The sequence below is a fragment of the Sorex fumeus genome, unplaced genomic scaffold (assembly GCF_029834395.1).
Source record: "Sorex fumeus unplaced genomic scaffold, SorFum_2.1 ptg000042l, whole genome shotgun sequence".
Taxonomy (NCBI): domain Eukaryota; kingdom Metazoa; phylum Chordata; class Mammalia; order Eulipotyphla; family Soricidae; genus Sorex; species Sorex fumeus.
The window spans coordinates 10,016,786-10,037,815 of NW_026606099.1; the positions used below are offsets into that span (position 1 = coordinate 10,016,786).

Consider the following 21,030-nt stretch of genomic DNA (forward strand, 5'->3'; position numbering starts at 1 on the left):
CAGAGGGGAAGATGGGTTTAGGTCTGGCTTCAGGGGTCTCCCAAAGTGCCAACTTCTCATACATTTTCTTTTGTGCTCCGATCTGAGATCAATCGGCTGCTCAAGTCGGTATCCGTTTTTTTAGTTTTCCTAGATGGAATTCTCTCCCGGCCCTTCCCTCCTCTCTACTTTGAGAAAACTCTCCAATTTCTATTGTCATCCTGAATATCAGTCTCCTCTATTGTCCCATTTCCCTATTATGTTATTTCCCTCCGTTTTCACTGAGCGCATCTCTCGGGCAATGATGCATGTCTAGTTAGTTATCACATCTCTCCAGGCCTTTCTGCTGCGTTTGAGAGAGGCTTGCAAACGAAGAGCCAAGAGGGTCTCTCTCAGCCGGGGCTTTGGACAGACAACGCGTGCATCCCAGTCTCGCTGCGCGGCGTCGCTCCGGCTTCTTCCCAGCGGTGAGCTGGAGGGGAGTCTGCCGAGACAGAGCAAAAGCTCCCCAACGCCCCACCGTGCATTTCCCCCAGCTAAAACAAAAAAAAAAATTGAATTCTCCTCTTCCCCAAACCCCAAGCCCCACTCCAGACACCCTGCCAGGCACGGAGAACGGCTTTGGAGTAGGGGTCCGTCATCTCCCCATACATCTCAGCCCAAGGATGTCGGGTCCGGGCGGGTCTCGGCCCAGGGACGTTGGGTCCGGGCGGGTCTCGGCCCAGGGATGTCGGGTCCGGGTGGGTCTCGGCCCAGGGATGTGGGTCCGGGCGGGTCTCGGCCCAGGGGTGTTGGGTCCGGGCGGGTCTCGGCCCAGGGACGTTGGGTCCGGGCGGGTCTCGGCCCAGGGACGTTGGGTCCGGGCGGTTCTCGGCCCAGGGACGTTGGGTCCGGGCGGGTCTCGGCCCAGGGACGGTGGGTCCGGGCGGGTCTCGGCCCAGGGACGGTGGGTCCGGGCGGGTCTCGGCCCAGGGACGTTGGGTCCGGGCGGGTCTCGGCCCAGGGATGTGGGTCCGGGCGGGTCTCGGCCCAGGGACGTTGGGTCCGGGCGGGTCTCGGCCCAGGGACGTTGGGTCCGGGCGGGTCTCGGCCCAGGGACGTTGGGTCCGGGCGGGTCTCGGCCCAGGGACGTTGGGTCCGGGCGGGTCTCGGCCCAGGGACGTTGGGTCCGGGCGGGTCTCGGCCCAGGGACGTTGGGTCCGGGCGGGTCTCGGCCCAGGGACGTTGGGTCCGGGCGGGTCTCGGCCCAGGGGTGTTGGGTCCGGGCGGGTCTCGGCCCAGGGATGTGGGTCCGGGCGGGTCTCGGCCCGAGGAGGCGGCGCCCGGCAACCGCCGGCTCGCTCGCAGCCCCCTCGCGTCGGCCAGACCCGGCCTCCCCTCCTCCTTCCCCCTCCCCCGGGCCGGCCAGGGGGGCGGCGCCCCGTCCCTTTAAACCGCCCCGGCCCCGCCTCCCGGCCCCTCTCGCCAGCCAATCGCCGGGGGCCGTGCCCCTCCGCCCCGCCCATCCCCAGGGGTTCCCACCCCGGGGAGCGGACCCGGGCGTCACGTGCGCCCGCCGCGTCACGTGGGCGCCGGGGCGCAGCCGGGGGCGGGGGGCGGGAGCCGCGCGATTTCTTAATGAAGCGCCTCCGCATGCGTAGACGCGCGGCGGCGGGAGGGCGGTGGAAGCCCCGGCGGGAGGAGGAGGGGGAGGAGGGGGAGGAGGGGAGGAGGCGGCATGGGGGAGGGGAAAGCGGAGCGAGGTGTCTCCCCGGCTCGCGGCCTCTGGCGAGTGGAGTTTTTAAAAAGCCCGAGCAGACCATGTCATGACGACTTCGCTGCTCCTGCACCCGCGCTGGCCCGAGAGCCTTATGTACGTCTATGAGGACAGCGCGGCCGAGAGCGGCGGCGGCGGCGGCGGCGGCGGCGGCGGCGGCGCGGGGGGGCGCGGGCGGCGCGGGGGGCGGCTGCGGCGGCGCGAGCCCCGGGAAGGCCCCCGGCATGGACGGGCTGGGCAGCGGCTGCCCGGCCAGCCACTGCCGCGACCTGCTCCCGCACCCCGTGCTGGGCCGCCCGCCCGCTCCCCTGGGCGCCCCGCAGGGCGCCGTCTACACGGACATCCCGGCCCCGGAGGCGGCGCGCCAGTGCGCCCCGCCGCCGGCGCCCCCCACCTCGTCCAGCGCCACCCTGGGCTACGGCTACCCGTTCGGCGGCAGCTACTACGGCTGCCGCCTGTCGCACAACGTGAACCTGCAGCAGAAGCCCTGCGCCTACCACCCGGGCGACAAGTACCCGGAGCCGTCGGGCGCGCTGCCCGGCGACGACCTGTCCTCCCGGGCCAAGGAGTTCGCCTTCTACCCCAGCTTCGCCAGCTCCTACCAGGCGATGCCCGGCTACCTGGACGTGTCGGTGGTGCCCGGGATCAGCGGGCACCCGGAGCCGCGCCACGACGCGCTCATCCCCGTCGAGGGCTACCAGCACTGGGCCCTCTCCAACGGCTGGGACAGTCAGGTGTACTGCTCCAAGGAGCAGTCGCAGTCCGCCCACCTCTGGAAGTCGCCCTTCCCAGGTAAGGCCGGGGCCCGGCCCGCCGCGGGGTCCCCTCCCCGCCGCGCCGCGCCGCGCCGCGCCTGCCCCGGGGCTGCGCGCCCCAGCCACCCCCGCCGTCTGGCCCCGGCGCGCCGGCTCCGCGGGGCCGCCGAAGGAGCCGGCCGGGCGAGCTGCGCTGAGGAATGCGCCGGGGAAGAAATCTGCTCCGACACGTTCCCCGGCGCTGCCCGGCCGGGAGTGAAGCAATCGCAGGCGCCCGAGCGCCGGGCCGCCGGCTCGGCCCGAGTCGGGAGCTCGCCGCCTCCTCCCGCGGCCGGCTCCGGCCCCACGCGCGCGCGCGCGCGCGCGGCGCTCGGCCGTACAGCCCGCTTGCGCCGGGCGCGCGTGACGGGTGCGGTGCGGGGACCTCACCGGGGGCCGTGGGGTCCTCCGCCGCAGTCTGCGACCGGACCCAGTCACTGGGCGGGGATGAGAACCCCAAGCCCAGTCGTCTTGGCCACCGTTGGGGGGGGTGGGAACCCCAAACCCAGCCACAGTGGGGGGGTGAGAACCCCCAACCCTGTCTTGGCCACGGTGGGGGGATGAGAACCCCAACCCTGTCTTGGCCACGGTGGGGGGATGAGAACCCCAACCCTGTCTTGGCCACGGTGTTCAAGGTCCTTCAGGCCGGGTGTGTGCTTGCGTGCGAGTCTGTTGGGGGCTAGTTTGCCTGCGTGTGCAAAAATACAGTCGGTGTTTTTTGGTTTTTTGCTTTCCCAGATTTATTTTTGAAAATTCACTCGTGAATTCCGCGGTTTGGGAAGGGAGTAGAAATGTTGAAATTGCTCAGGGGGCTGTGTCTCGGGCTATGAAATCACACCTGTCTCGGGCTATGAAATTGTCTTTGCCTCGCTCGGTATACTGGACTCAAATCCTCCGCGTACCTAGCCTGCCAACTCCCCAGATGAGGGGAGAGAGTCATTGATTGGTGCCTTATCCGGAGGAAGCAGGGAGGAGGCTGAGACCAGTGGGTAGAAGACCTGTTCTCGTAGGATGTGGGGTCCAGGCCCAGAGTGGGACCCTGTGAGGCAAGTCTGGGCATGGGAGCAAGCCACCACTGATGCTCTGCCCTCTCCAATTGATGCTGTCTCTAAATATGGCAGGTTCCTCTTCTGCTCCCAGGGTTCTCAAAATTGCATCAGGAGCTTCGGGTTTAGCTCTTCGGTGAACCCAGAATTCAGGGTCTAATCAGAGCTGGAGTTTGCTGTAGCTGTAAGCAGAGCTCAGTGAGAAAGAACTGACTGGAACTGACTGGATCCCCTCCAGATGCTTTGGGGAGCCCAGAGCAGCCTCTGTGTCTCCCTGTACTGCCCACAGGATCGCCAGTGCCATGTGTGGGGCATTTTCATTGGAATGTGTAGACTTGCAGACCTCCTCAGGATGGGCCTGAAAATCCTCTGCCGCCGGGATTTGGGAGCAAAGGCGGTTGGTGAAAAAAATCCCTGAATGAAATCAGAAAGCATAGCAAAACTCATACTTGTGAACATTATGAGATTGCATACTATAACACAACTGAACCCTAGGCTGGGGTATACTTAAGCACCCCTATTTCTGATTACCAGACGGTTGAAGGTGATAGAATTTTATATCGTGGCATAGTATACTGCCTACTCTGCACTGGTGTAATATTTGTATATATTTCTATTACTATTTAATAAAAACACAGTGGTTCATTTCTAGAAGAGAGGTAAGATACATATAGGTAGGCAGCAATATGTGTGGAGAGAGGACCCTTCCGCTCCCCATCTCACCCAAAGGCTCCTTAGAAGAAGATCCAGCAACAACTTCTAGAGTAGGGGGTACCAATAAGATATGCCAAGGGACTCAAGAGCAGGAGAGCAGATGCCCACCAGACCCGCTGTGGTACAGGTCTGGGGCAAACAGCTAGGCAAACCCGCTGAGGTACAGGTACAGATTTAGCGTGAAAAGATTGAAGTGAGGGAGCTACTCTGGCATCCTCTGTGTGTTGGTGGAGCATGGTGAAGACTGAAGAGCCACTGAGAAATCTCCTTGAGCAAAACAAACATCTTTCAAGATTCCTGGGGGGGGGGGGGGGGGGAGGGAATGCCAAAATTAAACTGGTTTTGAGAAGGGCCTCCTAGTGGAAAACATATTTTAAATTTAGAAAAATATATAGCTCAATTGAGACTTGCCACACTGGATCCAAAACCCAGTGTGTCTCAGTAGCTTTGTGCTCACATTCTCTTCTGTGAGACAGAATCAGTCTGGTGTACCTCAGTGCATTCAGAGGTCCAGGCAAGAGGCAGATGAAAAAGAAATTATCTTCAGACACCCTCTATCTTTCTACCCACACAGAGATCTTTTAGAAGTAGTGAGATTTCTAGATAACTCTGTCTATGCAATTGTGGTTTGTTCTGCAGCATCCAGGCATAAACACTACTGTCTCTCTTCAACGCCTCTGGCTCTGAGAAACCTCATCTGCGGCAGTCTGGGCTGCTGTGGGAGATGGAGGCAATTGTTCAGAAAGATCCAGATAATTAGAGCCAAGATGTGTTGTGGCTTCTTCCTTCCCCCAATTATACATACCCTAGCTTCATTGCTGTTTCACCACCACTACCTCCCTTTCTGTGGTGAATGGAGACTTTTTTTTTTATACAGGGAACACAAATTCCAGGGTAGAATCTGCAGAAATTCCAAGAGAGAATTCATGAGAAAGGTACATGTGTATGAAACTGTCAGGGGTCGGAAGCTGGGGAGACAGGGAGAAACAGAGACACGTATACAGAGAGATTTTAGTGGGAGAGAGCAATGGAAAGAAATAAGTAGGGGGGTTCTTGGGATCATATTGGAAGCTCTTACTGACAGATCTTTGGGTTTGGCTTGAGATCAGCAGTTGTAATTTGTAACCGGACTGGGTCCTTCACGGAGCCCAGAGTCCTGTGATGAGGGTGGGTGGTCAACAGTGAGAAAGATGTGGGAACATATGTATAGGACCCCCAGATAGAGAAAAAAAACTATACTAAGCATTGATCATATTTTAATTTTAATCTCTCCTCAAAGGTATCTAATGGGATCTAAAGGAGAGAGAGAGAGAGAGAGAGAGAGAGAGAGAGAGAGAGAGAGAGAGAGAGACTAATGGGTTCCCTAGGTTCCCAGGTATGAAGAGTGTGTGTGTGTATGTATGGTATATGTGTGTGTTTGTGTGTGTGTGTGCGTGTGTGTGCGCGCGTGCCGTGCCCGTGCACTCCAGTGCTGGTATATCACAAGAGGCTATCAAATGGGACTTCTTTGAAAAAACAAGACTGAAGGCATTTCCCCAGGAGGACAGAATAGCCAACAATTTGGTCTAATCCATGAAAAACTTGTCCAGATCAATCCTTGGTGTCCTGTGGAGAAAAACAACTAGTTTGTATAGTGATTTGCATATTTCATATCTTACATTTTTAAATCTAAAAATTAAATTATTAAACCTCATGTAGAAATTTAAAATTGGAATATTTAGGGGTCCCAAACGTGAGGAAGTCCAGAAGAAGAGGTTTTAAAAGTCAGAGACAAGCATCTGGTTAATACAGGAATCCAAACCTGCCTTTATTCCACTTTTTTTTTTTTTAGGAAAAAAAGGGAGTTGTTCTGAAGTTGGATTGTACCATTTTAGAACTAACTCTGTCATTATGTTGAGTCAGAAAATCTGGGTTTAAAATCTGGCTCTGCCACTGAAATTATTTCACTCATTCTGAGCCTCAGATTCCTCATCTTGTTAAATGGGTTTAACTTTTAAAAGCCTAAAGAAGTCCTAGGAATTTTTCAAAATCTTATGGTCACTACATATGTACTGCCTTTGTCTTACTCTTATTCCAGAACCACCAATTTGCCAAGCCACAGCTATATCTAAAAAAAAAGTCAAATTTGAGATCTTATATAGTCCTCCCAAATTATTTTAAACCTAACGATCTGCTCTCTTAAAGTCATTTTGTTTTTCAAAGTTAAAAAACAACTTAAAAATCCCCAGCCTATTCTTATATGGGCAGAGAAGAATGATAAACTCAACTATTTTCCCAAGAAATTGTCATCCTAAAGACAACTGAAGCAGGCCCGTAGGAACCCCTCACTCTCTCATACTCTTCCTGAGCACTTTATTCTCCCCGCCTTTGATTGTCTTCTCACCCCATCTAATCTAGGCACAGGTCCCTATGAGCAAGCAAACCCAATGAGAATGGGTGTGGGGAAGGTTTTATGAGAGTGGAGTGAGAACAAGCATTTCAGGAAGAGCTTTATGTCTTCATTCTGGATGATGTCCACACTTCCGAGTTGCCATAGGAATGAAGGGGAAACCCCACGTTTTCTGCCTTCCTCTTTAGTTTCTGCCTGAAGAAACTAAACTTACTTATATTTTATAGATTGAGGGCTGAGTTCTCAGGTAAGCTCCAGAGTTTTCTACTTCCCTTGAAAGCATTGCTCCTGGTCCTTGACTGACGTGATGGAGACTGGAGTAAAGGGAGAGAAAGAAATCACGTTAATTTTTTAGTTCCTGTGATATTGTCAGGGCAAAATGAAAGCAAAAAGGTATGGTTGGGATGACAAGGTGTTTAGGCCTTAATGATGGGGCTCCTACTTGGGATGAATAATCCCAAATTTCCTTTAAGGCCTGCAGGAATGGAGCAAAATGTACTGTAATTTACAAAATCACAAAAATGCAAGGGGCAAGCAAGAACTGAGGTTTGTCCTTTGGGGGCTTTGTTTTTTTACAGAGGACATGTGAACAGCCAATTTGAATCCGAGAAGGGTTCTTCAAGAACCTTCTCCAGTGGGCAGGGCAGGCCCTGGGATGTGTCCCCCAAACTTCCAGATATCTTTTTGCCTATCTCTCGGGTCTAGGGCCTCCCACTTCAGTGCTGAGTCTGGAGGGGTCCCGCGTGGCTGTCCTTAGAACACAGCTTCAGGGAGAGAGAATCTCCGTGGGCACATTGTGTTTCTTCTTTTCCATTGGTGTAGGCCACAGAATCCTAGAACAGAATTAGTGGTCAAAAAGGCCTGAAGATGCTCTCGTAGTCTCTGCCCACCACAGCAGCCATCTCCCTGCCCCGTCAGACGTCAGACTCTCCTTAGACACACACAACACAGTCCCCAGAGTGTAAGCCAATGGGTACCCGTGTGATCTAACTGCAACCAGGAGGAGATTTCAGTACAACTGATTAATTTCAAATTTGATATCCTGGTCATCCTATTTTAAATCGCTTTTTATTTTGAAAAGCTTTACATCAAATCATTATCTATCAAGATAGATGAATGTTGTTTTGTGAGGGTTTCTGATTGGGAGGGGGCGTTGTGATTTCTCCTTCAGCTTCACACTGGGGGCAATGTGTGCCTTGCCTCACCTCAGCTGTGCTCTTGCTGATCGCAGAGGGGCAGAGGCGGCACATCCACGGTTCCCTGTTTGTCCCTGCAGAAACTAGCCTACACCCTGCCACTCACTTGTGCCTGTGCCCTTCTCTCTCCCCCAGATGTGGTTCCCCTGCAGCCCGAGGTGAGCAGCTACCGGCGCGGGCGCAAGAAGCGTGTCCCTTACACCAAGGTGCAGCTGAAGGAGCTGGAGAAGGAGTACGCCGCCAGCAAGTTCATCACCAAAGAGAAGCGCCGGCGCATCTCGGCCACCACAAACCTTTCCGAGCGCCAAGTCACCATTTGGTTCCAGAACCGGCGGGTCAAAGAGAAAAAGGTGGTCAGCAAATCGAAAGCACCTCATCTCCATTCCACCTGACCGCCAGCCCAGTCGCCCGCCCTGTCTATTTATGTCGCCCGCTTTGTACCATAACCGAACCCACGGAAGGACGCTTCGCTGGTGCCGATGAATATATTTAATGTTAACAAGAATGAGGAATCGCGCCGCCCCGCCCGGCAGGCCCAGAGGATCCGAGGCCCTACTCCCCGACCCCATCCTTAACCCACACCCTCTTCTGGAACCTACAGACCTCCCACCACTGTGGGGGTGGGCCTGGGTGGGCTGGGGGCGGAAGGCTACCAGCCTCCATCCCGCTCGTTTGCCTTGCCTGAAAGCTGAGTGGCAGCAAAGAGCCCAATCATTCCAACCAAAGCAGGGTTGGGGGAGCCCAAAGTACCCCATTCTTGCCTCGTCCTTTGCCCAGGCAGAGAGCGGTCCCTTCTGGGGACATTGCCTTGGTTCAGGACCTGGCAAGTTTCATACTTTTTCTTCCAGTTCTTCCTGCGCCCCGACTGTCCCTCCCGTACCCTTTAGTTAGGCAAGACGTTCCAGTTAAGATTTTCTGTGCATATTTTTAAACAAGTTCACATTAATGATAATTATTAGGGATCTGGCATTGTGATTGGAGTATAGACAGCACCCTAGGTTTTCTTCCTGTCTGGGTCAATAAAAGTCACCTTTCAACAAAAGGCGACGAGGAAATCCCTACTCTTTAATCCAACCGATAAACAAACTGAACTTCTCGGAGGAGCCGCCTTTGCCTCCTCTGTTCTGCTCTCTTTCAGCATTTGAAAATCTAAGGAAGAAACTCCAACTGTGCTGCTAACTATGTCCTCCCCACCTGCCCTTCTCAGGTTGGGGGATCAGGAACAGAAGCAGAACTTTTTTCTAAGGGAAGAACAAGTTCCTCTTCATTGAGTGGAGAGTGGGTGCCCCAGCAGAATCCCTCTCTGGCTTTGCAGCAAAGTCCCAGCTCAGGAGAGAGGCCTCACACTTTCACTTTTACTGATTTGTTCAGAGGAAAGCAGTTATCTTGCAGGAGGGCAAAGAGCTGGCTCCATTGGCCAGCTTATGTGGAGGCTGCCAAACGTTTCCCTCCTCAAAGGCCAACTTGGTGCTTGGGGACTGGGGAGGGGGGGTCCTCACTTCACTTCTCTCTTCCCACCTGCGCATTACAAAACAGTGTTCTTTTGAAATGTTCACCAGGAATAGGCTTTTTTTTTTAACGTTGTGTATCTGTATATAGTATTGTGATGTCTGAATGACAGTGTACTGAATGCAAAAAAAAGGAAAAAAAATCAAACCTGTTTTTAAAATAAAATCCCTTTTTTTTTGCCGTGATTTTATTGCTCAAGATTCCTTCTCATTGTCTCAGTCCTGACTGTGGATTCCCTGTTTTAGGGAGAATGGGGAGGGGACATCGCTCCAGTTGGGTAGATCCCAAACCCAAATTTTGCTCTACAGACATCAGGTTTGTAAAGTGCGTTATCTGGATTGTTACTACCCTTTATATAGGCAAACACTCCCTCTCATTAGAAATAAGCCCCAAACAGAGGCCATACCTGGGGTGAGAAGAATCCCTTTGGGAGTAGGAAGGCTGGGGAGCAGGTGAATAAGAGTCATTATGGCTCACTAAGGGTTGGGGTTCCGATTGGAATCTGGGTGCTGAACTCTATGGGTGGTGCCTGAGAGCAGTGGGGGACTGAGCCTTAGGGTCCTGTGGATCCTGGGGAGTTTCGTCCTCAGAGGGGATCTAGGACCCGGAACATGGGCAGCTAGCTGTGGCCCCAGCTTTTCTCAACCCCTGCAGAGAGATTAGTCCTCTAGAACTCTTTGGGCCCCCACTTCACTAAACCAACCCCTTTTGTTCTCTAATCTTCCGAGTAGCTCTTGTTCTCCAGGACGTAGGAACCCCGTAGACTACACTACTGATTTGTTTTCCCTGTCCGTCCATCCCTGCTGCCTATCTTCCTATCTGGCAGAGTTAATGAGATCGTTAAATCGTCAGGTTAAGAGACTTTAAAAAAGCAATATAGCCTAAAACAATGTTATCTCAGATTAAATCTTTACTGCGGCAATTTTTATTTATATATAATATTTTTCTCCTGAGATGCAGAGAGGCTAGAGGCATTGGGTTGCAAATCAGAGTTTCCCCATCTTCCTTTGCCTAATGACTGAAGTTTACAAATTTTAATTTAAATAAATGTTTCTGAGGGGTGAACAGACACAGCCATAAGCACTAGTGCTGATGCACTTGTGCTCAAACACACGCACACACACACACATACACACAAACACACAAACATACATACTGAGCGACAAAGAACCTTGGATAATTCACTCTCTGTGGAGACTGTCAGTGTCTCTGGCTCACTCATACTGCCAGTGGGATTTAGGAGGGAAGGGGTAAGTATCCCAGGAATAAAGGTTCATTCGTAGTAGTTTCATCCTCCTTTCTCACTACCCCACCATCTCTCTTCAAAATCTGCTGACTCTCCCCTAAGACAGAAAGAACTGGAGCTAAATGTGAGTAGCACACAAAAAGCGAATCAAGTAGATCCCTTAATATGAACCGCACCCCTCTGGGCTTTAGGGTGTCTTGGGCCGACAAATAACACAGCTGTGGAAAATTGGGAAAGAGAAGGCTTACATTCTCGGAGGAATCCCTCTAGTTCTGCACCCACAGTCTCAGTCGTCACAAACCGAGGAGCCCAGAGGAGCCCACAGGAAGCGACTAAGGGCGTGGAAAAGAGGTGCAGGTCCATTGTTCTGCTTGGGGACGACACTGCCAGGGACCAAAGGGCCTCTGGGTCGCTGTGTGTTCCAGTGTGCCAGAGGCATTGGGATAGATACTGGCCCACAAGAATGAAAAAGCCTGTGAATGACCATTCCCTTGTTGACTAGGTGCTGCGTGAGCGTGTGTTCGTTCTGGGAAAGAAACAATAGTTGCTTATTATTCCTGCCCTGATTCTCCATTCCCTACCTTTTCTTTCCTTCCTCCAATACAGGGCATTTTCATTGAGGATTCTGGAAGATATTCAATAAAGTTGTACACATAAAGGTGTGTGTGTGTGTGTGTGTGTGTGTGTGTGTGTGTGTGTAGATAGAGAAAGAGAGAGCAGGAGAGCAGGAGAGCAAGAATGAGAGAGAGAGAGAGAGAGAGAAGACTTTGACCAGCTTTTACAGCCTGTATACATTCAAGTGCGAATGTTGAGTTCTCATCGCAGGGTATAGAGTATGTTTATTTTATTCAAATAAAAAGCCATTCTTACCTAGCGTCAGTGTGAGAGTGTGACTGCCATAAACATGAGGGCACAGGCGACACAAATCTGTGAGGCTGTGAGCTGGAGGTGGCTCTGCCAGCAAACACACGGCTTCCCCCGCAGTGAGCATGCCTCTCTTTCTCCAACTCCCCTTGGTCTCCCCACCCCTGAAGTTCCCTCTACCCTTCCCTCAAACTTGGGGCAAAGTAGGCAGGGACTTCACAGGAATTTCCCTCTGAACTTTTCTCTACCAGACCATCAGAAGGACTGATGGTTCTCAGGGAAATTCTCGTGTGTGTGTGTGTGTGTGTGTGTGTGTGTGTGTGTGTCTGGGGAACCCTACCACACAGCATCATCTTAGCACTCAGAGGCCCAACAGAGTAGATCCACAGCCAGAAACCCACCTGAGGGAGCCCAGGAGTTCTTTGGTGGTGGAGGGACACCCTTCAGGATCATCTGCTCTGATTCCAGTCCTTAGCAGCCTGGCTCAGCAAACAAATGTGGGAGTGAGCCGGGCAGAGCTTGGGACATCCACAGGCTGGACAACTGGAGACAGCCCCCTCGAAAGAGAAACCCCACCCTTAGATCCACCTGCATTCAACTTGGAGGATGACCCCAGACCACTCCTCAAACACCTTCCACTGGCTGGTTCAGGCCGATGAGCTCCAGACCGGCGGCGCCGGTAGACCCGAGGGGCCCTGGGGAACACGGGGCTTCTGGGAGGAGGAGGGGGCAAGCGCCTTTTCCACCAACCAGGCTCCGTGCCTCTTAGCCTTGACCGTGACTAGGTCTTTCTGACCTTGACATCACAGGGAACACAAGGGAAGGGGGGAGCGGGCGTGGGGGTGGAAAAGGCCTTGATCTTCCGGTGGCTAGAGGAGGGGAGGGTCTCTCGCTGGCCCCCTCGCCGCGCCATCGCCCTTCCCGCCAGAGCCCGCCGCCTCTGTTTACACACAGAGGAGGTGTCGTCGCCAGTCTAGACAGGGGCGCTAATAACGCCCATAAAAGGCGGCTCTCCAGAGATGCTCAGCAGCTCGGCTCCCGCGCGCCGACCGCTGGCCGCTCCCTCCGCCTCCTCCGCCTCCTCCGCCCCGCCCTCAGATCCCGCGGCTGGGCCTGCGGGTGGCCTTGGGGTGGGGGGACCCAGAGGGCTTCTAGAGGCCGAGAACCCCCGCCCCGACGCACCTGTCTGAGCACCGTCTCCAGAGGTAAGTGCACCCCTGCCCTACGGGCTCAGCCAGACTCCTGTGGTCTTCCCGACACTCTGCCTCATCACCTCCCCTGCCTTCTGGACTGATCCGCCGCCACACCCCAGTCAGCCCCTTTGCACCCGCAAACTGAGAGTTTGGGTTTGGGAAGTCCTTTGGGTACCTGGGCCTGGCTGGAACAGACCCTAAGCAGATCTCGGCCCACTCCAGGACAGGCCTGGCAGGAGCCACCTGGGCAGGGGCTGACGAGGAGCAGAGGACACACAACGGTCCTCATTCCATCCCAGGCTCTGACGAACCAGAGACCTGGTCCTGGGCTCCCACTGACTGGGCAGGCGGCTGTGGGTGTGGTGTAGGCTGAGTGCTGTGTTTTGTTTTGACTTGGTATCACATCTTCCCTGACACTCAGTAATTCATTAGGCGGAGGAGATCCTCTGCTGGCAGGAGGGGGGAAATGTCAGAGTCCACAAAATATGAGTGCACCCAACGGGCAGAGAAAACGGGGAGACGTGGCCAATTTACGGATGCTCAGGTGAAGGGTGAAGAGGTGGTCTTCCCAAGGTGCTCACCCAGAAGCCCCCAATCCCTTCCCCATTTCCAGAGTGACCACTGTGCTGGCTCTTGTGGGTTGAGGGGAGGAAAGGCAGCAGGGGATGAGGACAAGGGGAGGTGAGAAAGCTGTTGATCCCCGGCAGCTTTTGTGAGCCTGAAAGCCTGACTGGGATCCCCATCCGGGGCTTCTGTAAGCCCCCATCTTCCCCTCCACTCACACCGTTGTGCGGTCCAGGCTGCGGAACCTGGAGCCAAAATCTGAAAAGAAATACCTGGGTCAGGTGGGTCCAAGTCACCTCCTAAATCCTGGAGTGGGAAGGTTGGAGGCCAGGTGGACACAAAGAGGAGCTAGAAGGGACCGACCGAGCCCCCACTTCCACCCCGCGGCCTTGTCCATCGGGACAAAGGTCTGGTCCAAGCCTGCGCTGCCGTCCCCTCCCAGTCCTTGTATCCTGGTATCGAGATATCGGAGAAGGCTGAGGGGTGGCACCAGGGTTCAGATCGGTGCCCCTCCGCCGGATTTCGTCTCTCCTCTCCCCGCCGGCCTAGCTCCGGGTCGCTCCCCTCCGGCGGCCCCGGCCCTGCCTCATTTGCATACGCGACCGCTCGGCTTTCGCAAATTAGGCGGTGACCTTGAACCGGGCAGCCGCGGCCTCTCGATTGACCTGCCCCGGGGATGCGAGCGCCGCGCCCGCCGTGCGATTCCGACTTGGCTCCCGTAGGGAAGCCGAGCGCGGCCTCTCGCACGCGCGCCCCGTGGCCTTGGGCTCCCGCAGCCGCTCGGAGCCGGCCTCCGCGTCGACTTTGTAGCGCGCTCCTTTCGCCGGGCTCGGCCTTGGGGACCCGGCACTGCGGATGCGCGAGGGATGGAGCCGGCGCGAAGCGCGGGGAGAGGCTGCGGGCGCAGCCCCCGGGCGGACGATGCGCTGAAGCTCGAGGGCCGCCGCGGGTCTCCGAGGGAGGCCTCGGATCACACCCCTGCCTTCGGTTTGAATGAGCCCTCAAGCGAACGGGCAGGACACGGCTGATCCAGGCCAGCACAGCCGGAGTCCGTGGCCAAGGGGCCAGCGAGCAGGCCTCCTCTTCTGACCGTGTGGTTTGATGAATGTGTCGGGCGAGGGGACGCACAGGCGCGCCCCGCGGTCGAGCCGCGGACTAGTCCGCTGCAGCGCTGCCGTTGGGCAGCGAAGTGGCCGCGGCTTGAGCCTGGCTGGATGCAGCCTCCGGGCGCCCGGGAAGGCGAGACCCTCGCAGAAGTCTTCCGGCCCGGTCCTTGCGGGCTCCTGGTCAGCAGCTCTCGCCAAGGCAGGATTTAGGTTTGAAGCTTCGCACCCGAGCCTCCCGCCGGCCCTGGGGACCCAGGCTGGGAGCGGCTCTCTAGGGCTGTGAGTCGGAGCCCGGTCAAGGAAGGGGAGCGGAGCTGCGTGAGTGGAAGGTGGGGTTCGCCCGGACCAAGGCGGTTCGGGCCGCCGCGGTGCTTCTCAGAGAAGCGAGGCTCGTGGATGTCTGGGTCTTTGCAGAGTCCCGCAGAACCCAAGGTTCACCACGGGTCTTGACGAGCAGGACACTTAAGGATGCAAATTTTGTTGAGCAAGACACTTAAGGATGCAAATTTTGTTGAGCGTTCCCGGTAGGGACCGGGGCAACTGGACGGAAGGAAGATGGGGTTCAGCGTGTGCCGGTACCCTCGGAGTCCGTTAGCCCCGGGGAACCGGTCTTGGGGCTGGGGTCAAATCGCAGGGGAAGAGTGTGTTTCGGAAGGAAACCTCCCTGCATCCTCTTGTCCGGGTGTCCGGGTGCCGCATCTGCGACCGGTGGCCGCGTCTCCGCAAGCCCCGCTGCCTACCGGGGAAGGGCTTCGAGAAAAGCTACAGCCAGGTCACAGATTCTCCAGCCAGAGACGAATGGAGAAAGGCTGAGAATCCTGAGGTCCCCTTTCCCTAAGATCGGTGTCATGAGAGCTTGCGGGAGAAAAATGGGGCCAAGCCTCCGCCACACTAGGATTCGTGATTGCTCACTGGGTCCTTTCCGGCGTCCCTCGCACCAACAATAGCCGCTGCTCTGAGGCCTGGCAGCCCGGAGACCTAGCCTCGGGCTGAAAACAGCAACAATATTAAAGCCACGCCCTGTTTATCTTGATGATAAATGAGTGACTCCCCCGTACATTAAGAATTCTATCTCAGGGGTGCTCATGAATGTCTCTTGAAAGGGGGGTCGTGACGAAGATGCTGGGGTGCTGTGAGGTGCACTCTGCAGAATCATAGACCCGGCATCAATTAGGCACAAAGGGCCAAGGCAGGCGGTCTCCCACCCGCTCCTGGGCGCGTCTGGCTCGCTGCAGATCTGAATGGAATAACTGCTCCGGGCTGACAGCTCAACCCAGGGCCTTCGGGTTTCCGCATTTGGGCTCCTCCTTGGCAGCGGGTTGCTTCCTGGCGGCAGGAGAAACTGGCCAGGCAGTGTTGGGATGCATGGAGCACAGAGAAGGGGAGATTAGGGGCGTCACTGAGCTTCTTCATGAGATCGCGAGCACATTTCTGTCCCAGTCCTCTGCTTTGGTTTGGTATATGAAATCACCCCAGGAGCGGTGGAATTCCAAGAATCTACATTTCTCTCTGAGAGTCCTGCCGGAGAAGAGAGGGAGGTGAATCTTCTGCCTGGTTTGCTTTTGCAGCTCCCTCTCATTCTCAGCTATTTAACCTTCGCCTCTGTGGATTGCGTTCTCTCCGATTCTCTCTGATTTACTCGGTCTCGTTTTCTCAACCGTCTGGTGTTTTCTCATATTGAGACATTGGTCGCATTATTTCCCTTACCTTGGATGACTTAAAGCTGTGTGATGACGGGGATATGTGTGGAAATGACCATGTATAAATTCTAATACTTATCGACTAGACCTCAGTATAATACATTCGGTTCTGAACATCCCTCCCCCACCCACCTTAATTTGCTTATTGTGTTTTAGGGAGTTAGTTGAGATCAGGCTGTGATTTCCAGATGCTGATTTAAATTCGCTAATGGTCAGAGCTGAGTTCTCCGCTTTCTCTGAAAGGGACAGCTGAGGTTAGCAGATAAACATAATTTTTAGCATCCGACACAGTAATTCTCCGGGGTCCTTTCCCTCACACCCAGCACATCTACTGGCCTCAGCATTTGACGATCCCTGCAACATACTGGGCCAGTTCCGGGGTGTGTTGTCTTCTCTGTACCAGGAATTGGGAACCTCTCCGGCCAGTCAAGCTGAGGTCCCAGTGCCAAGTCTCCAAGATAGCCCCCTCACTGGACAGAAGCCTCCCGCCAATCTTCAGAAGCCATAAGAAAGGACAGTTAGAACTCCATATTTTCAAAAGCAGACAGGCAGATTCTAATTAAGCTGGGTACCTCCTTTTTTCTGCTGCTTCTGCATCCCTTCTCTACCGGAGGAGAAGTGCGAGGCTGGGTGGTTCCCCTAAGTTCCTCAGGAAACGACCTGGCAAAACAATTCTCCTTGTCCTTGCTGGAGAAGAAGACCCCAGTGTCTCTCCCAAGTTCCTGAGCAGAAACAGCTGAGGGAGAGAAACGCAACAGTGCCAGGGCTGGGAGCTACAGAGGCAGGGAAACCTGTCCTTACCCCCACTTCCCTCTACTGTAAATAAACCCCGAGCCAAAGGGCTCATCCGTCTCCTTAAACAGCCAGTAAACTTTATATGACACAATATCTAATAGTAATTTATTGGGGAGATATTGTAAATTCCAACGGTTTTAGTTAATAAAGGAGCTAATTAAAAAGGGACGGGCTGGGCTCGGCCAGCTGTTGGCGAGAAGATAATACATGGGAGTGGGGGGCGGGGGGGGTAGGGGAGCAGAAACGCGTGTGTGCGGGTAATTTTGGCGGCCCGTTCCCTCTCGCCCCGTGTCGAGCGATCGCCTTCACACTCTGCGTTGCGTTTTATATGATTAAAGAAAAAAAAAAAAGAAGAACCCGGCGAATAAATCTGCCCCCTCGTTTTGCGCGCCCCCCCCCCCGCAACTGGGGAAAAGGGAAGTTAGAGTTGGTGCGTGGGGGTGGGGGGCGCGCTGTCCCCACCCATCCCCTCGGCGGCGGCGCCCACGTGAGCCGGACGGCCAATGGGTGGCCGGTGCAGGTTTAACTATGTTTAATGTCAGATGGCAATAAACTAGACGCTGCCGGTCGGGCCTCGCGGAAATGGGCGAGCACAATCTCTTGAATCCCGGGTTTGTGGGGCCGCTGGTGAACATCCACACGGGAGACACCTTCTACTTCCCCAACTTCCGCGCGTCCGGGGCGCAGCTGCCCGCGCTGCCGTCGCTGTCGTACCCGCGCCGCGACAACGTGTGCTCGCTGCCCTGGCCGTCGGCGGAGCCGTGCAATGGGTACCCGCAGCCCTACCTCGGCGGCCCCGTGTCGCTCAGCCCGCCCTTCGGCCGCACGTGCGAGCTGGCGCGCGTGGAGGACAGCAAGGGCTACTACCGCGAGCCGTGCGCCGAGGGCGGCGCGGGCCTGAAGCGCGAGGAGCGCGCGCGCGAGCCGGGCCCGGGGGTCGGCCCGGGGGTCGGCCCGGGGGCCGCGCTGCTGCCGCTCGAGCCGTCGGGGCCGCCCGCGCTCGGCTTCAAGTACGACTACGCGGCGGCCGCGGGCGGCGGCGGCGGCGGCGGCGGCGGCGAGGGGGGCGCGGGACCCCCGCACGACCCGCCCTCGTGCCAGTCCCTGGAATCCGACTCCAGTTCGTCCCTGCTCAACGAGGGCAACAAGGGCGCCGGTGCGGGCGACCCCGGCAGCTTGGTGTCGCCTCTGAACCCCGGCGGCGGGCTCCCGGGCAGCGGTAAGGACCCCCGTCCCCGCGCGAGGCAGGGCGAGGGCCGCCAGGGCAGAGCTAGGGCTGCCGGGGTGACGCTGTGTCGCGGGGCGCGCCTCTTTTAAGAAGCGCCAGGGGTGTGGGGGGGCCTATAAACATGTAAATATCCCCGTAAAAGAAAGGCAGGGATGTCCCTTTTTCGCCCGCTTTGGCTGGAGGGGGCAGGGAGCTCTGGAGGAGGGGGGATTCTGGCCAGACTTCCCCAGGGGGGTGGAGGGGCAGGGGAGCTCGGTTCCTGCCCCTCCAGGGCCTCTCCTTCAGCCCACACTCCCCAATCCTATAGATTTTCTTTAAGAAGGCCAGAGGGCCAGGTTAACTCTTGCCACTTGCACGTTACCATGTCAGTTCTAACGGACCCCGGGATGTCCTTCGGGAGGAGGGTGACCAACCGACCGGGTGGGGATATTCAGAAGAGGTTGGAGAGACGGGAGGGCATAGGAACGGGAGGGTCGGGTCGGGGTCCTGTCAGAGACTGTGAAGTGAGGAGACAAGGGGAAGGAGTGAAAGGGAGGAAGGAGAATTGTGAAGGCGAGGGAGTTTTGAGGGGTGAGTGTGGAGGAGGAGTTCTGAGGGGGGCCAGGAGAGAACGCACCTGGGCAAGCCTTAGGCCAAAGCGAAAGGGCCGGGAAGGACCGCGGGCTCTGGGCTTGTCACCTTTGGGAACTCTGGCCAACCCTGCCGGTTCGTCTCCATCCAGGCGCGCCCTGGTACCCGATCCACAGCCGGTCCCGGAAGAAGCGCAAGCCCTATTCGAAGTTGCAGCTGGCGGAGCTGGAGGGAGAGTTTCTGGTGAACGAGTTCATCACGCGGCAGCGCCGGAGGGAACTCTCAGACCGCTTGAATCTTAGTGACCAGCAGGTCAAGATCTGGTTTCAGAACCGGAGAATGAAAAAGAAAAGACTTCTGTTGAGGGAGCAAGCCCTCTCCTTCTTTTAGGGGGCAAGACAAGGGGTCCAGCCCCGGACTGAGCCTGTCTCTGCAGAGAGCAAGAGGGGCCGCTCCCTGGGACCTAGGCCCCACTTAGAATGCCGGGCGTCTCTGGCAGGCCCTCTCTGGATGTCCTCTTGTCTGTTTTGTTCTTGGTTCCCTCCCGCACATCCCCAGCAAGTCCTGCCAGGTCCCAGAGAGAAGGGGAGAAACCCAGCTAGGGAGAGAGAAAGGCCCCAGCTCACAGGGGGAGGGGGGTCAGGCCAGAAGCAAGGGGTGGTTTGAGGCCAGAGAGGGGTGCTGGGCCTCTAGCAGGATCTTTGAAGGAGAGGCAGTCCAGGTGCCCCTTCCCACCACTTTCCTTCCATGTTCTTAAACATCTCTGCAGGAGTAGACTGGGGGAGGTAGGCAGGGTGGGGGGGAAGGGGTGGACAGTGGAACCAAAGCTCCCCAAACTCACAGTTATTGAGATTGGAAGAGGCTGAGAGGAGGGAGCAAAGGCCGAGAATTGGCAGAGAATGTGGAGGGGCATAGCTCTGGGAGACCAGGAGGAAGTGAGGGGCTCCAGGAGGGAAGTACAATTTGGAAGAACAGAAGGATGAACAAGTCTTTGGGAGTCTGAGTTCTCCGGGCCTGGCATGATTGACTGAGCGGGCTGCGGGCTAGGCGATCCTTACAATCATCAGGCTCAAGTTCTCTCTGGAAGAAGCTGCCTGAAAGCTCTCGAGGGAGGCCCAGCCCTCCCCTGAGACTCCTGCCTGCCTATTTGCTTACAGGTGTGCTCTCTTCTAACCCTTCCTGCCACTGAGGCAGCCACAGAGAAACCCAAGTGGGGAATTGGGAGTAAATCCGAGGTAGCTTCAAGATCAGTCGCCACCCTGAGACCCCCCACCGGCCCCCCCTGGAAGCCCAGGGGGCGTGAAAGGGGCTGCAGAGCTGACAGTGATTGGCCTGGAGAGTTTGTTGCAGCCACTGAGGCCCCACCGAGATTCTGCCTTCCCTGCTGGCGTTCATGGTCATGGCCGGAGGCTGGACCGGCATAATTTACGAGGCGGGAGAAGAATCCGCCCCAAAGGGGATACCAGCCTCCAAGGCCCCCTACTCAGGCGGGTTTCCCAGGCTGGTGACAATGAAGGAGGGGGGCACTGTAGCCCCCCACCCATCTCCTTTCTCTTTTTTAACCCACCCCCTTTCTCTCTTTGACTCACCCCCATTCCACCCTCCCTCCCAGCGTCACCCTTTGTCTCAGGATCCACTGCCTCTGCCTCCCAGGCCAGTGAGCCACCGAGTACAAGGACCAAAGCGGATGGAGGGACTCATCTCTAGAACTGGTTAGAGACCACAGAGTGGTTCTCCATTCCAAGACCTTTTTTTTTTTTAACAGTCTCCTTCCCACTGCAGCCTCAGCCTGAGACCGTGGGCTGGCTTAGGAGGCCAGAATAGTAAAGGAAACCACCTGCTTCCCTTGTATTCTGTTCTCTACCCCTCTGGGTGAGTCTTTCCAACTCATCTGCTGACCTACCCTGGCCAGGAGCAAAGGGGTGAGAAGCAGGGAACCATGGGAGATAAATCTCAAGCTGGATAGTGTGGAACTGTACTGCTAACTTGCAATTCTTCTTGCCTGGGGATTCTCTCCCCTAAACACCCTCCAAAAGCAATTCACAAGTTTCTGCCCTTCCTGGCAGCACCCCCCCCCTTCAAGTTCCTGATACAATATTAGTGTGAGAAGAACTAAGCCCAGCATGCTCCTGCAAAGACCCATTGTCCAACTGTACTTGCAAGCTGGCGGCCTCATACTCCCCAATTCAGCCCTGCAGAGTGACCATGGGATCCCCCCTGAACTCCCCCCTGAACACCCACCCACGTGAACTTGTTTCACGGAAATCGCCCCCACTCCAGCGTCTGCACACTCCCCCGCCCCCGTGGACTGGGGCACTCGCCCCTTTGCCACCCACGTACCCCTCTAAGCAGCCCTTCCTGTGACTTCCTGGGCTCTGGGG

The 21,030-nt window shown here is 56.2% G+C and overlaps 2 protein-coding genes across 2 annotated transcripts; both read left to right on the top strand.

The window, feature by feature from the left end:
• The first annotated feature begins 1,784 nt into the window (after positions 1–1,784).
• On the top strand, positions 1,785–8,266 carry HOXC13 (homeobox C13). Its single transcript, XM_056120279.1, is given in 3 exon segments — positions 1,785–1,892; positions 1,894–2,527; positions 8,010–8,266. Coding segments are annotated over 3 exon segments (999 nt in total).
• A 9,167-nt stretch (positions 8,267–17,433) lies between these two features.
• On the top strand, positions 17,434–19,039 carry HOXC12 (homeobox C12). Its single transcript, XM_056120094.1, has 2 exons — positions 17,434–18,070; positions 18,801–19,039. The coding sequence occupies exons 1-2, from the start codon at positions 17,434–17,436 to the stop codon at positions 19,037–19,039; spliced, it is 876 nt and encodes a 291-aa protein (XP_055976069.1).
• Positions 19,040–21,030: the final 1,991 nt, after the last annotated feature.

Excerpts from the sequence above, each read along its gene's own strand:
- HOXC12 (XM_056120094.1), top strand. The coding sequence starts at position 17,434 with ATGGGCGAGCACAATCTCTTGAATCCCGGGTTTGTGGGGCCGCTGGTG. Across the intron at positions 18,071-18,800 it reads CGGCGGGCTCCCGGGCAGCG|GCGCGCCCTGGTACCCGATC; the intron begins GTAAGGACCCCC and ends GTCTCCATCCAG.